General features: G+C 47.3%; 5 protein-coding genes across 5 annotated transcripts; 2 read left to right on the top strand and 3 right to left on the bottom strand.

The window, feature by feature from the left end:
- Positions 1 to 784: 784 nt before the first annotated feature.
- On the bottom strand, positions 785 to 3154 carry I303_108628 (uncharacterized protein; the record flags this gene model as incomplete). Its single annotated transcript, XM_018410321.1, has 2 exons — positions 785 to 970; positions 1040 to 3154. The coding sequence occupies 2 exons, from the start codon at positions 3152 to 3154 to the stop codon at positions 785 to 787; spliced, it is 2301 nt and encodes a 766-aa protein (XP_018260130.1).
- Positions 3155 to 3768: 614 nt separating this feature from the next.
- Positions 3769 to 4857, top strand: I303_108627 (iron donor protein CyaY; the record flags this gene model as incomplete). The annotated part of the gene is made up of 3 exons (XM_018410322.1): positions 3769 to 4046; positions 4190 to 4313; positions 4579 to 4857. 3 exons carry the CDS (start codon positions 3769 to 3771, stop codon positions 4855 to 4857), a joined length of 681 nt encoding a protein of 226 aa, XP_018260131.1.
- Positions 4858 to 5421: 564 nt separating this feature from the next.
- Positions 5422 to 8006, bottom strand: I303_108626 (uncharacterized protein; the record flags this gene model as incomplete). Its single annotated transcript, XM_018410323.1, has 6 exons — positions 5422 to 5618; positions 5696 to 5768; positions 5865 to 5908; positions 5976 to 5997; positions 6060 to 6116; positions 6186 to 8006. 6 exons carry the CDS (start codon positions 8004 to 8006, stop codon positions 5422 to 5424), a joined length of 2214 nt encoding a protein of 737 aa, XP_018260132.1.
- A 1843-nt stretch (positions 8007 to 9849) lies between these two features.
- On the bottom strand, positions 9850 to 11681 carry I303_108625 (uncharacterized protein; the record flags this gene model as incomplete). The annotated part of the gene is made up of 8 exons (XM_018410324.1): positions 9850 to 9967; positions 10099 to 10311; positions 10406 to 10461; positions 10534 to 10550; positions 10628 to 10848; positions 10982 to 11164; positions 11298 to 11553; positions 11630 to 11681. The coding sequence occupies 8 exons, from the start codon at positions 11679 to 11681 to the stop codon at positions 9850 to 9852; spliced, it is 1116 nt and encodes a 371-aa protein (XP_018260133.1).
- Positions 11682 to 14071: 2390 nt separating this feature from the next.
- I303_108624 (uncharacterized protein) lies at positions 14072 to 15668 on the top strand (the record flags this gene model as incomplete). The annotated part of the gene is made up of 4 exons (XM_018410325.1): positions 14072 to 14282; positions 14396 to 14469; positions 14549 to 14947; positions 15090 to 15668. 4 exons carry the CDS (start codon positions 14072 to 14074, stop codon positions 15666 to 15668), a joined length of 1263 nt encoding a protein of 420 aa, XP_018260134.1.
- Between the last annotated feature and the right edge of the window lie 249 nt (positions 15669 to 15917).

The following is a 15917-nucleotide window of genomic DNA, read 5'->3' as shown; positions in this document are numbered from 1 at the left end:
CGTCGATGATGCCGAATTGATTGACTTGATTTGATTGATTGATTGATTGATCTGTACCGGGACCTGAGAAGTAAGTATGATTGATTGAGTGAATGGTTGATTGTTGGTAGGCTTCGGATACTAATTCCTCAAAAGTTCGATGAAAATGAGATTGAGTGATTGATCGCAGGCGATGAGACACTGCTCTTGATAGTGGAATTGAAGATGTATGAATGTATCAATGACACAGTGAGTGCAAACCTGTCTGTGATGATAAGGAAATCGTGATAGATCACAACAACGAATCTGCACATCCAAGATCTATCATGTTTTCCCACCACCAGTCCTGGCATGCATGAGGGATGTGTGTCGCAATTCACCCAAGATGCAATATTAGAAAGCTAGCAGAGTCGCACCATACCATTAATTCGGTACTAGAGTATTTAGACCAGTGCTAGTGCAATTTATCTTTTTTATCTCGCAGTCGATCACTCCTGCCTCCTCCTTCTATGCGGGGTGAGAAGATGCTGCAAACCCTGAATTTACGATATAACCCCCTTTTAATCTAGGGCATGAAGGGATCAAAATTGCATTTACCGCACCAGGACACATCAGGACTGCACATGGAAGCAAAATGGCGTTGGCATAGATTTTTGTCCGGATGGCTGGATGATACCAGAGTCACAACCTACAAGAGGCTCCTATACATAGATCCACCTTCATCCAAGGTGGGAATGGAACGACTCTTGCTCATCAATTATTCAAGGTTTCCATTGGGAGTCCATCGCTCTACACCTTCACTCATTCACACCTTCAGTCGGTCAACTACCCATTCCTTGATCCTCTCAAGATCACCCTCCGCAAAAATCATTTCATCAGTACGCGATGATTCAATTATCACGTCGTCTTTGTCCTGACTTCCATCTCTAGGAGTGGGAGGATGCACAAGCGAGTCAAGTAATCTGAGGATCTCTGCTGACTTGTGCGCGGTCTGTCCGTTCCAAATTCCTGTCAGCGATGGATCCATCGACGGTTAAGACTAATGGTATGCTCGACTGACCTTGCTGAATGCCTCTGAAATGACCTGCTCAGGTCGATCATTGGTCTTGGACATGCCCACTGACGATTGGACCGCTTCCATTGCCTTCTCCGCATTGGACGCAGATCTATCGGAGCCTTCTTCTTCAGTTGAGCCATTCTGATTCCCATTCTCTTGCGTCGCTCTTCCATCTTCGAATGGTCGTTCTTCCGCGACTTGACGATCTCCATTTTCGCGCTCTTCTACTTCCATCTCCTCTTGGCTATTCGTGCTTTCACTGACGACTCGTCCTTCTTGCTGTTCCCGTTCCTCTGCCTGTGCTCGTTCCTCTTCCTGCACATCCGGATCATTCACCTCTTCCTGAGTATCCCGCTCCTGACTCAACCCCACCGCTAAACCACCAACGAAACTCCTGAGCCTCTCGATCTCCTCTCTGAGGCCACTGAACTCATCTCGCACATTCGGGAGGACGACATTACCTCTCAGCATCTCCGCGTTGCTCCTCAAGGGCGGAGTGGGGAGGGACGAAATGTCCGTCGAGGAGGTAGTTGTTAAAGATCTGTCGTTTGGAGTGGAGAAGACGTCTTGGTTTCCGAGACCAAATCGATCTCGAGTCCCTCTTCCAATCGAGGGCGAGTTGTGTCCACCTTCTTGTCTGTGATCATTGGTACGCACCATATCCTCTTGGTCATTGTAATCGCCAGAGGGGCCACGATGTATGATTACTGATCCATCGATACTACCCTCTTGATATTCCCCTTCATCTACATCTTCATCTTCATTCACATTCTCATCTACTCCATCATATTCCCCATATACCCCGCCTTGCATCGCACCTGAATAAGGCGCAAAGTCGATATTGGCCAATTGAGCAGGATCCGCGCCGAAGAAATCAGGGAACAAAGCTGATAATTGATTTCTGACATATTCCATCCATACCTCATCTTGGTCTTGTGACAATCCAACTTCATAGCGGATGCGAGCTTCTTCAGACGGTGAAAGAGCTTGGATCGATTCGGATCCAAGAGCTCCATCGTATGGCCCATCGCCATTGTCATCAATCTCTCCACCATCTTCGTTGCCGTCGCTTCCGTGCCCTTCGGATTCCTCTTCTCCAGATTGATGAGCATAGATATTGGCGGCACTTTGCAATTGGAAAGCATATTGCATTGCGCCTGATACCCTTCTACCCGAAGCATGCTGCTGGTCGACCCGCACTGAGCTGAGTCTGCCTCTCGCTGGATGTTGATATTGATTATGAAGTTGATGCTGATAGTCTCTAGGAGCATGAGCAGACACCGGCTCGATGGGATCCGAGTTAGAGTGAGGTACGTCCGAGGTACTGCTTGATCTTGGCGGTGTGAAGTGCAAAACCTGATTGTTGAGGGAGGACACTGCTCGAGGATGAGAGAGGGACGAGATCCATCCTTTTGGACGTCTGTTGGGTATTGGGAATCGCTGCATTGGCGAAGTCGCTTTTGGCTTTTTCGTTGAGCTTTCAAGAGAAGGCAGTGGGGGTGGCGGTGGTTGAGTGGAGGGTGATGATACCGGTAAGGCAATTTCAGCGGGATCCTGAATGGAATGATGATGAGTGCTGGGCGGAGGTCCGGAATTGGCAGGGTTGACGATGGGGTAATCTTGCTTTTCATCTGATGACAGCGGGGTCGAGATGATCTCGTCTTCGTCCGCATGGGACAATCTATGAGATGAAGTAGAGGATGGGTCATCCTGATGCGAGTCAGATGGACCGGAGATTTGATGCTGCACTTTGGAGATCATCGGATCGTCTTGCTGTTCAATCATCGATATCTCGCCAATTGTAGGGGACAACATCCCATCTATACAATCGAGCTCAAGTGTTTCATCCTGCCTGTCGTGGTCTGTAGATACCTTCTTCAAGTGTTCACCATTGTCCGCCTTGAATCCATTAGATGCGGCGCTGTCTTCGTGTGCATATTCGATTACCTTCTTCTTATTCCCCGCTTGGCGCTCTTCCAGAAGTTTGACCATGACATCTTCGCGAGACATCATCTGGACAGTCTCTTGCTCTTGTGCTACAGGAGGAGGGCTTGGGGTGAAGTTCGAGGTGTTTCCTTTCGACAGAGGATATTTCTTGTCTTCTGGCAGTGCTGTCATGGTGATGAGCTTTCAATTAGTATTCAACGCTGCTTTGTAAGGTAGTCAAGGTTGATGAATGAATGCTTCATCATTCAGCTTTAACTATATATGTATCAGAGGTCGACGTGTTGTTAACATCCACCTGCGTGTCTGTGTGTGCGTGTCTATGTGTCTGTGCTGTCTGTGTGTATCGGGTACGCGGTGGTCCATGCGTCACTCATTGTCAGCTGTTGAGAAAGGGATATCCTTCATCACCGATGAGCATCTGATAGGTGTCGCTGTTATTGCTCATCTCTCATCTGTACTCTAGCTACTAGATTCGGCAGCATCGAATCACGACCTTCCAGTATGCTTCTTGCTTAGCCTACGAGTACGGAGGAGCGCATGTATGCATAACCTCATATTCATAGTTGGTGCAGCGAAGGTGTTTGATACAGCGTAGTCTTCGCCACATGGCCACGACCAAAAGGCACGGATAACTAATTAGAGGTTTCGCCAGATGAGGTGCTCCGGGTCTGAGTCAAGTGAAATATCATTCGACATCGTTTCCATTCCATTCGCATATACCACTGATTCATCACTCAATACTCATCGTACATTGATAAAAGGACAGCATCACAGACTCATTCAATATGAATCCATCATCTTCCCGCGCGATACATCAACTCAAAGCACTGTCGCCGCGTCCGTCCTCCCTACATCACTCTTTCCGAAATAACAGAATCACTCCATCATTCCCATCTCAATCGACGTCCCGCACTTTGACCTATCATGTCCAAAGGCAGACCCAAAGTGGACGTATACCCTCATGTTCACGTCCCATCACACAGCCATTGTTATGCACTTCGCCGTCGGGGGCTAGGCGATTTAGTACAACCAGGATACAACATACAGAACAAGGTGAAAAGCCGTGAGTCTTCTTTCCTTTTCCGCTACTTACCAACATCCCAATTCCTGATAAACATATCATCTTGAAATACCTGTCCAATCTCAGGAACATTGAAAAGATGAAGGAGGGAAGAGCGGATCTGACACTTGCTTGTTGGTCGTCAGAGCCTCAACACTGACGCCGGAGGAGTACGAGCAAGTCTCCAATCGAGATATGGATATCCTGCATGAGAATCTGGAGATATACGTCGAGGAATTTGGGCCGGATGATTGGGAAGTCGAATACAGTGTGAGTCGAGGTCAACCTTAATTCCAACCCTAAATTCAAGTCGGGGATTGGTGTCGAAATTATATGGTTCCGAGCTCAGATTATAGTGATTGTCAATGTCGTTTAACTTATTGGAGAAGGATGGCTAATGTTTGTTTCTTCCAATTTACTTTTGTCGCCCACCCCCCCACTATGCACTTTTTTACGCCAATACCCACTCTCTCCTCTCTTCATCAAACACCCACCTCCTACCCTGTCTTCACTTAACGGAACGAACTATATATAGTCCGGAGTAATGACCCTCTCCCTCCCTCCCAACGGGACATACGTAATCAACAAACAGCCCCCGAATCTACAAATATGGATGTCGTCTCCCTTCTCCGGGCCATCGCGGTTCGACTACAAGACGGGGAAAGGATGGGTCCACCATCGGGACGATAAGATCAGATTCAAGGAGTTGGTCGAAGGCGAATTGAGGGCGTTGTTAGTGTTAGTCAAACAAGGAGGTGATGATCATGCGGAAGGGGAAGGGGAAGGGGAAGGGTGGCAAGGGACTGGCTTATGATTGTGTTAGTATCCCTATGGTTCCAGGACTAGACCTGATATGGGACAAGGTCCATATGAATCATTCTATCCTACTTTTCTTCACTTGTACTTGTGGACCGGCTGAGGAGTACAAATACCATTGTTGGTGATTGTACGCTCAGTTGATTAAGAGCGACACCCTTCATTGTGCTCTTCCCGCTCACGACAGTTTTGTTTTACTGCAATTCAAACATCGATCAACATCTCCAGGTTTGGATACAGATTGATACGGAACATCTTCCATCATTGCAATCATTATCTTACCTCCCCGTAACTCATTTTCGAAATGGAGACCGAGCTCGTACTGAATATACTCACAAACCCAAAAACGATCATAAATCATACTAATTACAACATCGAGACTGGTCGGATGACCAAGGTATCCAAGCTAAATGATCCTCAAACCAAATTATACTTCAAGAGCACCATCGACTACCTGGTCGTTCATCTGCGTACGCCATCGCTCATACTGTCAATCCTTACAGATATGAAGAAGATCTTCCCCTTCCTTCCCTACTGCAAGTCGTTCCAAACGAATCAATCTTCAGTGATATCCACCTTCACCCGAAGAATAAATCCCCATGAACGATTGTCCTCCATTCCCATTCGCATTCGAACTTGCACTCAAGTCCACGCCAATGAACTCTGAAGACTCCAAACCGTATATCATCGGCGGGTCATATCGGATCGGCGGCTCTCGGTCTTTCTCGATTCGGTTATTGTTTCTTCGACGTACCCTCTCTGCACCGATAATAATAATCGACATCATCAGCTTCCAAGATGCAGGTGGAATACAAGGACAACCAGAGGCGACTTACCGTGTCGCGGAGGTGCGATGGCTCGGCATATTGGAGCTTTCTCGATATGTTGATCGAGTTTATCTTTTCGACTCTGTAAAATGACGTCAAAAGCACACTATCAGCTCATTCCAATGCATTTGATGGGGATGAGATCTCCATGATCAGTAACGGTGTATCCGTAACTCACAAAACCTCTTTGACATCCTGGACATTTGAAGGGTGTTTCTCCCGCTACATGACACAGTTTATCTCATCAGCTCAATCCGCATCCAGACTCGGACTGGACAGCTGAACGTACTATGCTTCGATCTCGCATGACGCTGATTGCACGCAAAATAGTAACAACTTGCGCGGCCAGAAACTTCGGATGATCAAGACTCACCTCAAGATCGTTCCGCCTTGTGAAGTGTTCTTGACACTCAGGACAAACAAATCGCTTCTGATCCACAACATCTATATCAGTATCAAGCGCTCTGCACTTACTTGGAAGGTGGATGACAACACTCACTCCGTTGGGGTTCACCTTTTTGATTTTTCTCGATGTTGATGCTGTTGTCCCTGATCCTGCCATGGTAGTTGAGGGCCTCTTGCCCGACTTTGGTCTTGCTCTCACACGAGGACCAGGCTCGCTTTCCGGTCTGCCCAGTGATGGTACAAGGGGAATGGGCATTTCCGAGAACAAGCCTCTGTCCCGTTCTGGTGCGGAAGACATATACCCATTCACGGGCTGGAATGTTGGCGAGTGTGAAAATGAACTCGGCTCGTTCAGCGACATCGAGAATGGCATCTGATCTTCGATCATTGAGCCTGGCTCGCAAGGGTATTCCGAAGGAGCATGCTTCCTGGTAGAATCAGCGGCGTAGGGTGCGAAATTCAGTCTATTGGAAGCTAATCGACTCGTAGATGGTCTTGACATGCTGTGTGGCAAATCGAATGCGAAAGTGTTCGGGATGGTATTTTGGGTAACATCGTTCCAAGTCGATGTCGACCGCGTAGGCTGAACTTGAGGATAAGATGTGTCGTTCTCAGGATCCAGCTGGATGGTAGACTCCGAGGTTTCGGCCTTTCCAGGCGACTCCTCAAGAGGATTCCCGGTTAAGCGGACGTTGAGGTAAGTCGATTTTATTGATTCTGCCATAGCGTCCGTCCCGCCGAAGCTGGAGGGCGGTGGTGCGGGTAGCAATCTGGGTCTGGCGCTATAATCACCGCAAGGTATCGGTCTTTGTTCGGGCGGTATCCACCCACTCACTCGAGGTGGAGTGGGTAATCTCCTTTTGGGTTTGCTTACTTTCGAAGTCAGCAATTCCAGAGATGGTCGTATCGCGAAAGTGGGCGTCCTCGGTTGAGGCGGAGGTAAAGGGATAGTGATCGGGCTTGGATACGACATGTGGCTGGCCTTGGAGTCCGGAGACGAAGCCAAAGGGTGCGAGATCGTGATCTGCGGAAAAAGCTGCGGCCGGAAAGTATGCGAAGTTGGTGATCCGAAGGCCTGTAAGCTGGAAGGCGCAGCGTAAATAGCCTGTTGTGGGGTGACAGGCGGTAAGGTCGAGCTTGAACATCCTGTGTCTTCGCGATAATAGAGATGATTCCAGGTAGCCTCGACGGTCTCAGTAGAATTTGTCCCAGTTTCGCAGGTCATCGGCCACCCGGATCTGTCAGATGCCGACATACCGAAATCTTGTCGAAAGCCTCCGCTGGGGTCATAGTGTACGCCTGACCAAGTGGTCGGAACAACGTTTTCAGTGTGAGGGTGAAAACCTAACTCTCGCATTCCGTCTTGTATGTATGTCGAGGACACGGGTCGGCCAAATTCATCGCTTGTCAAGCGATCTTGCTGTGCGGTCAAGTCTTCAGCGTTGAAACGATATGCCATCTCGGGTGAGACATTCCCAAAATTCCCAAATTTCGCCACTTCCAAATCCGTGGTGATGATGCCCGTTGGCGATGAAGCACAATTCAGCTCTTCAGCGGTGTTTGTCCCCTCTTCATGCACACTCGAAAGGCTATAATCGTGAGAAAAGTTTTGAGAAATCGAGATTGAAGCCGAGACAGGAGACGAAGCGCTTTCGACGACTTCCAGTGGCGAAGAGTGATGTTGGTACACAGACTCTGATGATGAGATTGGGGCGCTACTGAATGATTGATCCAATCCGTGTTGTTGTTGATTAGGGCGGACTTGCCACTGATTACTTGATGTGTGTGGAGATTCTGCATCAGCATCTAGCGGACCATTGATATCAGAAACGAAGGCGGTGGTGGAGTTTTCGGAAGATTGAAAAGGGAAGGTGAAAGGTTGATAGGATGGAAACGATGTATACCCTTGTGACATCGTTCTAGCTGTATGTTCAGAATGCGAAGGGAGTCGTCAATGTCTGTCTGTTATACTTGTGGTAATTGAGGTACTGATGCGAGTGTATCCAGGGCGTGTTGTGTCAAGTTGAAGGGGCGGCGAAACGTGCCTCCTGAATCAGCAGAAGCTAAGAATGATCTTCAATTGATTGTCATGTTGAAGGATGAGGAATGTTGACTCGTGAGTTTCCCTTCCTATTGTGACCGGTATGAGGGTGATTATGGGATCAGGGAAGGATCTGCTGGGTGTGGATCTCGACGAGGTTCACTTTTGAGATTGATGAAAGCAAGAAATCAGGTCAAAACAATCAAATTGGAAAAGACACTTCAGAATGGCGAAAATGAAAATAATAAGGGAAGGGGAGAAGAAGAAGAGCACAAACATAGGAGAAATGGATCAAGGAGAATATAGAATATATAGATTGGAATGTCCAAGCTCACTCACCTTGCTATATTTACGTATTTCGTTTCTAGAATAAATTCCTTCTTGACAACGAGGCGAAGAAGAAGGATGAGGACGAGGACAAGGAGACAGAGAAGCTGAACTTTAATTTTGGTGTAATCTAGTTGTGCCAAGTTGTTCTTATTGCGTGACGTGTGAGTCGTGGTGCTGATACGAGTTGTATGGGTGCACGTCCATCTTGTCGTATGAACTCTGAAATGACAACATAACGTGCCGACTCTCCTTGAGAGGCTCAAGGTACATTTGACGTTTCGACACCCTCCCTATCTTGATGGAAGCGCCAAGCGGTTAAAAGCATTCGACGAAGTCGATTGGTGTATGATGATGTTGATGATTCTGATTGTCCCTGATCAAGAAGCAAATGCGAATAACGGGAAACGACGATGATCTGTTTAGTTTCCCATCAAAAATTAAAGAAGCTGTTCGTCCACGTCCAATCAGTCACTCAATGAAGTCTACGTGTGTGTTCTCGTTTTTTGCCTTTGCTACAAAGAGAGAGATCGAAAGAACCGCATGGTATAGCACGAGTCAATGAGACATCCTTTGGTCGTGACGCTTTGACCTTCCCATCAGCAAAAGACCCAACTCTACTTTGCCTGACCATCAAAAGTGGGGGAAAGGACGCCTGATTCTGATGTATCCTGAATGGGGCGAGTCGAATCAACCATGCCACACCAGCATTTACTGATAACTACTGTGCCCTCTGCAGAACGTAAAATAGGCTGAGCGAGGTAGACAACAAGAGGGCAAGCGATGTCCTTGTAATGCTGATCAATTGGCTATCCACCATTCGTATCGACAGAAATAGATTACAAGACAAAGAAAATAACTCTATACCTCCCGATGACCACGCCTCTCTCGACATCAACGTCAAGGCACAATGAGGAACCATCGGTCAACAAAGCCAAGACCATCCAAGGTTAAATAGACCCACCCTACCTTTCGCCTAAAGTATCACTAATTCAACTGAGTGACGCAAGGATCACCGTTGTCAGGGAAACAAACGAACGAGTTGATCCTCACCCTTCCGCTTACTCAAATCATAAATACGCCAATCAATTACAATCTCCCTATCTTGTTGAATACAAGATAATCGGGAACAGTACTGCGGAATAATCTCGTGCCTCATTCAGAACTTCATCATCAATCAACAACGTTGGCGAATTGATTGCTGCGCCTGGTTCCGAAGCGAACGAGACATGATAATCACATATCCATCAGACTGTGATGACATGTGACGAGATGCCATCAATCACACTGCTCCTTACTGATTATACGTACTTCGTCGCTCAACAAGATACCACAAAGAGAGGAATAGAACAAGTGTCAAACTATACGGCAGTGATGCCGAGTGGAACATCTACTCCGGACTGACGCTCATCAAAGGTCGTTGTGACATATCCCTGTGATCCGCAGTGATAAACCCGTCTTGGTGAATCAGACTATCAAACTGAACTTTGTCCATGGGTCTTTCGCATCTACCGTAGACCGAAGCACCGGAAAGCCAATTCATTAGCGTCAGATCACTCCGTCTTTCAAGCAGGAATATGTCCGGCAAGTCGTTAAATACCTCCGAGTGAAAAATGGCAAAATGGCAGAATTGACTCACCTCAACAGCCAGAAGAACCATTCTTCGATCGGTCTCAGATTCAGGACAAGCCGGTTGATCTTGTGAGCAACTATCGTCACGAAGAATCCACCGACTGCATCCAAAATGTAGTGGTTCGCTGTTGCCATGATCACGAGTAGGATCAGAATTGGGTAAAAGAGTGATATCGCGCGAATGAGCTTGTGTGGCGAATAGATAAATAGCGAAAGGCCACTGTGAGATGCAGTATTTTCAGCACGTCACATTTTGGATAGATACCTCGAACTTCGAACAGATGATAGTCACTCAAGGTCCGCTGGAGACTTACATGACGAAGCTATATCCAAAGTGAAGGGATGGGAAAGCTGCGAGCTGATTCTGGAACTAAAGGTACATCTCGTCAGCTAGACCCACTTCCATCGAAGCATCCGCTGTAGACGGGAAGACAAGACTCACTTTGTTGGTTGTCCAGACTAAGACACACACACATTCAATCAGCTGAGTCGTACCTTCCCGCAAGACATCGAAGGATCTCGGACAGAAGACTCACTACTAGCAGCTTTACCAGTATGTAGCGTGTCGATGTAACCGAACTCCTCGAAAGGTAATAGCCTCGGTGGCATACATGGCCAACTGGAGAAAACGATAAAGGCGAGACAGTTGCACAGTACCAAAGTTCTCCTTGTCGACTGGAACACCAAAGGGGAGAAGTATCGGTACGAATAAGCCATGAAGGCTATCGTGGCGGGTATATGAACCATTGCGTAGGTCCTTTGGAAGGTTAGAGAGGACTGGAGATCAGCATATGTATTGCATGCTGGTCAAATGACCGTTTTGACCGTATATGGAGATTCTATTTCGTTCTGACTGCTCAGAGGTAAGTAAGACAATTGGATTCACTCACTTGTTGAAGAAGGTCAATAACCACGACCGTTCCATGACAATCCTTTGCAATGCCAATTCCATATCTAGATGCAAAACCTTTTCTATCTCGATGATCTGCCTAGCATGTCTCTCAGCTAAGATTCGGAAGTCGGATCCCATCGTCAGAGCTTGCATCGCTCGAGCAATCTGGTATATCCAGTATCTGCATTACAAGAAAGAGTGAGCTGACGTTATCACCCCACGATATGAGGGATTCGCCAACAGGGGCAAGAAGTGAACAGTCAGATCTAGCAGCCTGTAGCATGCTTTGGAGAAGGCAAGATGAGAGAACGCACGTCAGGAGCCAATACCATACTTCCAACAGGAAGGGGAACATCCCCAAAAACCTGCTGAACAGGTTCATCCTGAATCTAGTGTTGGAAGGCACCTTGATCTTCCAAAGAAGGAATTTCATTTCCTTGAAATTCCACGCTGTATTTTGCGGATTCGAAATCACGGGAGAGAGATTGCCGCTCAAAGTATGAGCTTGGACGATGTCGGACGCTTTGCGCTTGTTGAGTAGACATCCTGCCGTTAATAGCGCCGCCACCACTGTGCAATTCAAAATGTATCAGCTCGGTTTATGGGCAGTTGTCGAGCACAGGAGATGATAGCCAGAATGACTCACAAGCTGGTTCTAAGATATAGGAGAGGGCAGGAATTTCATCGGGTTTTGACATTCTGGCGGAAGGGTTGGACACTTGAGGAGATTGCGAGTATACTGTATAAAGACCGAGTGAAGCGGATTCTTCCTTCTGGTACTGCAAGTTGAGTGGGCGAGGATGTGAATGATACAGCCTTCTGAGACAGCGATGGAAGCGATCAAAGGAGATGAACGGCCAACCGCTGAGAAGGAAGAAAGGTAGAGTAGCTGGAGTTGAAGGGGGTAGAATAGGGAAAGCTGACGTAGTCGATGTGTGAACTCGATTGAACAACGACGTAAAGGCGAATCCGAATGTAATGAAACGAGGGAAACTCTGTATTTTGATGGGAAAGAAGCACGACACGACACAGTCAATCAATCTTCGACAAAGGGTCCTTTGGCGTGATGAACACTCCCCCTCAAAGCCAATTCGCTCAACGTCCCTTGGGCAAATCGATGCCAGGAAGTAGAGCAGGTCAAGCAAGAAGCTTGCTTCTCGACCCAAAATGACATTTCAGATATACCCTTGTAGTCCTATTCCTCTAGCCAACAGGACAAAAATCATACTCTATCCGGAGACACGCAGAGGTCATACGCAAGCGAATTGAATGATACGTAGTAGTAAGTGAATTCGCAGAGGCCGTTAAAGCCAAAACATTCCAGACAAGACAAATTTCATCAAACATTTAGACATAATTTTATCTTGCCTTGCATAAGCTTATGATACGGTCATCAGGAGGACTGACGAAGTGGCTTAAGCACGACGCAACCCTTATGTTCGGTCATGTTGACGATTTCGGTTGCTTCGCCAAGACAAGCGAAGTTGCAAGAGACATCTCGAGATGATTACGTGGTCAAAGGTCTTTCTCGTTCCGAGGTGGTCATGAATAGGGAATACTGTACGATTGAGGGCCAGAGAGAATTACCGGTCCGATAGGTGACTTGACTTATCCAGGATTGGTCAGTCGAGCAGTACTTCGCAATCATATTGACCATTCGAGGAGAGCTGCGCATACTCAGACTATGGCTGAGGACATGTCGATTACTTCTCTGCAGACAGTCAAAGATTTCCGCAGATACTATCGTGGGCATGGTCGTGTGAACTGGACTACGCAAGTGGAGGCGAAATCAAAATCAGAGTAAGTTACGGTAAGTGATTCCTGGAAAAGGAAATGAATGAACCCTTTACCCTATCTCTCGTTGACATGTTCTCGTTAGACAGGTCAGCTGGAATCACCGACGGAACTACGTCGTCCGTCGTCTTCTATGCCAAGGCAGCAAAACGAGGAAGAAGAAAGAAAATTAAGCCTCGCCGGCGGGACATGGTGATAGGTTCACATGAAGGTTTTACGATATTCATGAGCTCGTGATCGGGGCCCGGGTGCGGCGAATCAAGATCTTCTGTTTAGAAAAACACCTTGGGATCTCTCCGCATCCATCTATACTCTTTCGGTGTTGGAGGTGGTTCAGCGAACCAAGGTCTGGCGGGATTTGAGCGGGTGAGGAGGGATTGACGGTCGCATGCCTTACTGGGATCTTGGGATCGTTAATTAGGCGGCTACCTTGCTCCTGCATGAGCAAAACATCGAAAGGACGGCGAATGGTCTACATATGTAGATCGACGTGCAGAAGCATCGCCAGCAAAATGAGAATGGCTATCTGTTTTAAATCTTCCGCTGGCATCTATAATTTATCTTGAACCACTGGTAGCAACAAGCAACAAGCAAGTCAGATTATCTACAGCTCTTGCGAAGCTCTTCCTGCGCCGCAACGATCAGTGGGACGCTTCTCCAATCCCAATTGTCAGACCATTGTTCCGCACATCTGCCGCCTGTAGATCATTTACGCGTCCGTTTTCGCTTCATCCATCCCATGCGTACGATGGGAGCACCACATATAGACAGGAAGAAGATTAGAGGGGAACAAATGAAAAAACAACAGTACTCGTATATGATGTAGTCTGAATGTTTGAATGAGCGGTTGGTGCCTGATCTGCAAAGGAACCGCTTAATCATTTTAGCTCGGCCTGGTTCCTCTTCTCTCCTACCCTTTCGAACGTGCTTGAGCATGGACTTTCGGATGATCGGTGCGGCTTGGGATGTCTCAAATGTTTGACAGCTCAAATGTCAGTCTTGTCTATCGTGATAACAATTCTACACCATCTGGTAGTCACTCCCTTGCTAGCCGGCCATTTCGACTTGTACAAGACCTACGGACTGACCATCGCACATCGTACGAGACACATCTGATATCGAGTAAATATGGGTACCATATGAAAGCGGATTCCCACGACTTCGCCTCTTCGATATATCGCCCTCTCTCCTCCTCTTTACCTACCGGTATCATACCGCTCAAAATCAGCTCGAGTCTTTGCCAATTGCGGAGTAGTGTCTCTCTCATATACCGAATTCATCGAGAAAGCCCACCATGACCCGGATAGACTCCAGTACGCCTCTACTCCCACGTCCGACTTCCAGTCCGAACAAAGCTGCTAGACGCCGCTACCTCGTCCGCGCCCTGTCGAGATGTTTGTTCGTAATTATCAGCAGTGTAGCTCTCCTGGCGATGGTCGTTTGCGTGGTCTTACAGGAGAGTTCGAGTAGAGATACGTGGATAAGGCATCCTGGTGCTATTTATAGTGAGTCTCTACCCCGCAGCTTCCGCAATCATGCAATCAGACATTCCGTTCTCGCAACTCCTTGACGTATGCATCTCTAGCTGACTATGGAATGGTACTGCTTATCATGGCAGACGCATCCGGGCAGCCCGATAGGATGATCATAGCGAACAGCCATAATGACGAGATGCAAGGCTCAAATGCTCTTGTAGGTATCCTTCCTTCTTGCACGAAGACCGTAGTCTGTAGTCTGAGAAAGGCTTGCTGATTGATATTTGAGATAATAGCAATTAGCTTTGAGTCTGGGATACGGGTTTATCGAGATCGATACCTACCTAGGCAAGAATCCAGACGTAGTCGCGCCTTCAACCTCGCAGTCCGCCTTCACGTTCGATAGCGCAAACCCAGGCAAAGGCAATGACAACAAGATCACTTTGGACATGGGATCGGGATCGGAATCGGGTTTGGGCTTGGGATCAGGGCTGGATCCCTCCTTTGCTTTATTGGCTGGCCACGATCTGAAAGATCTGAAATCGCAAAGAACGCTCAAGAAGTATTACTTTGACCCCTTACTGAACATTCTCGACAAGCGCAATGTGAACCGTACTTCCGGCTCGAATGATACAGGGTGGAAAGGCATATATGAGAATGATAGTGATAAGAAAGTGACTATCTTGATTGATATGGTATGTTCCATGCGGTCAATGGTTCTGCTTTTCATCTCAGTTATACTGCCGTCTGCACGACTGCGTAGTGAGGCTTTTGGATACGGAAGAGAGAGAAAGATGGGTGAGCAAATATTGACTTGGATCTTTTCTTTCTCCGCAGAAACGCGATGGCGATCTAATTTGGTCATATCTCCTCGAGCTTTTACACCCTTTCATCTCAAAAGGATACTTGACAACATACAACGTTTCATCCTCGCAATGGTCTCATGGACCACTCAATGTCGTCGGAACAGGTTTAACCCCCTTAAGCAAAGTATATCACTCTCCGATCAGATATATCTTTTACGATGCCCCTTTGACGAAGTTGAATGCGCCATTCGATATTCCGGACAGTATCGATGGCCCAGCAGTACGAAATGTGCAGTGGGACAACACTATATCTCCTACAGCATCATCGAAATTACCCTTACGATATATTGTCTCATCGTTCTTCTCGCTCGGAAGATCGAACGAAGGAAAAGGGATGTGTAAGTTGAAGGAACTCCATTCAATAGCGAGAGAGAAGGGGATCCAAAGTAGATGGTGGGGTTATCCGAACCGACCGAACTGGCTCAAAGTGAGGATATGGAATCTGCTCTGGGAATCGGGACAAGATATTTTGAATACGGATTATTTGGTGCAGAGCAAGATCTGGTTAGATGATAGAGCCAATAAGACTAGAAATCTAGAAAGGTGTTGATCCTTCGGGCATTGGTGAAGCTGGATGTTTGGTTGTATTACTTGATCAGTGATCAGGGGCTATTGCGGTTTTGAGATTTGACTGTTGCAATCCGACATTGTAATGGGACAGTAGTATCCTTAGGAAGCTGGAAGTCGGAATCTGTTGTTGTACCTATGTAACCTTTGGGAGACAGTCCTACGCTACCTTGCCCGGGCCGCAAAATATCAGTATATGCATACAACTCATTCTCGGGGGTAGACATTCCTG

Source organism: Kwoniella dejecticola, chromosome 11 (genome assembly GCF_000512565.2).
Source record: "Kwoniella dejecticola CBS 10117 chromosome 11, complete sequence".
NCBI classification, from domain to species: Eukaryota; Fungi; Basidiomycota; class Tremellomycetes; order Tremellales; family Cryptococcaceae; genus Kwoniella; species Kwoniella dejecticola.
The sequence above is the reverse complement of the archived record's forward strand: the minus strand, read 5'-3'. Positions and strand labels throughout refer to the sequence as shown.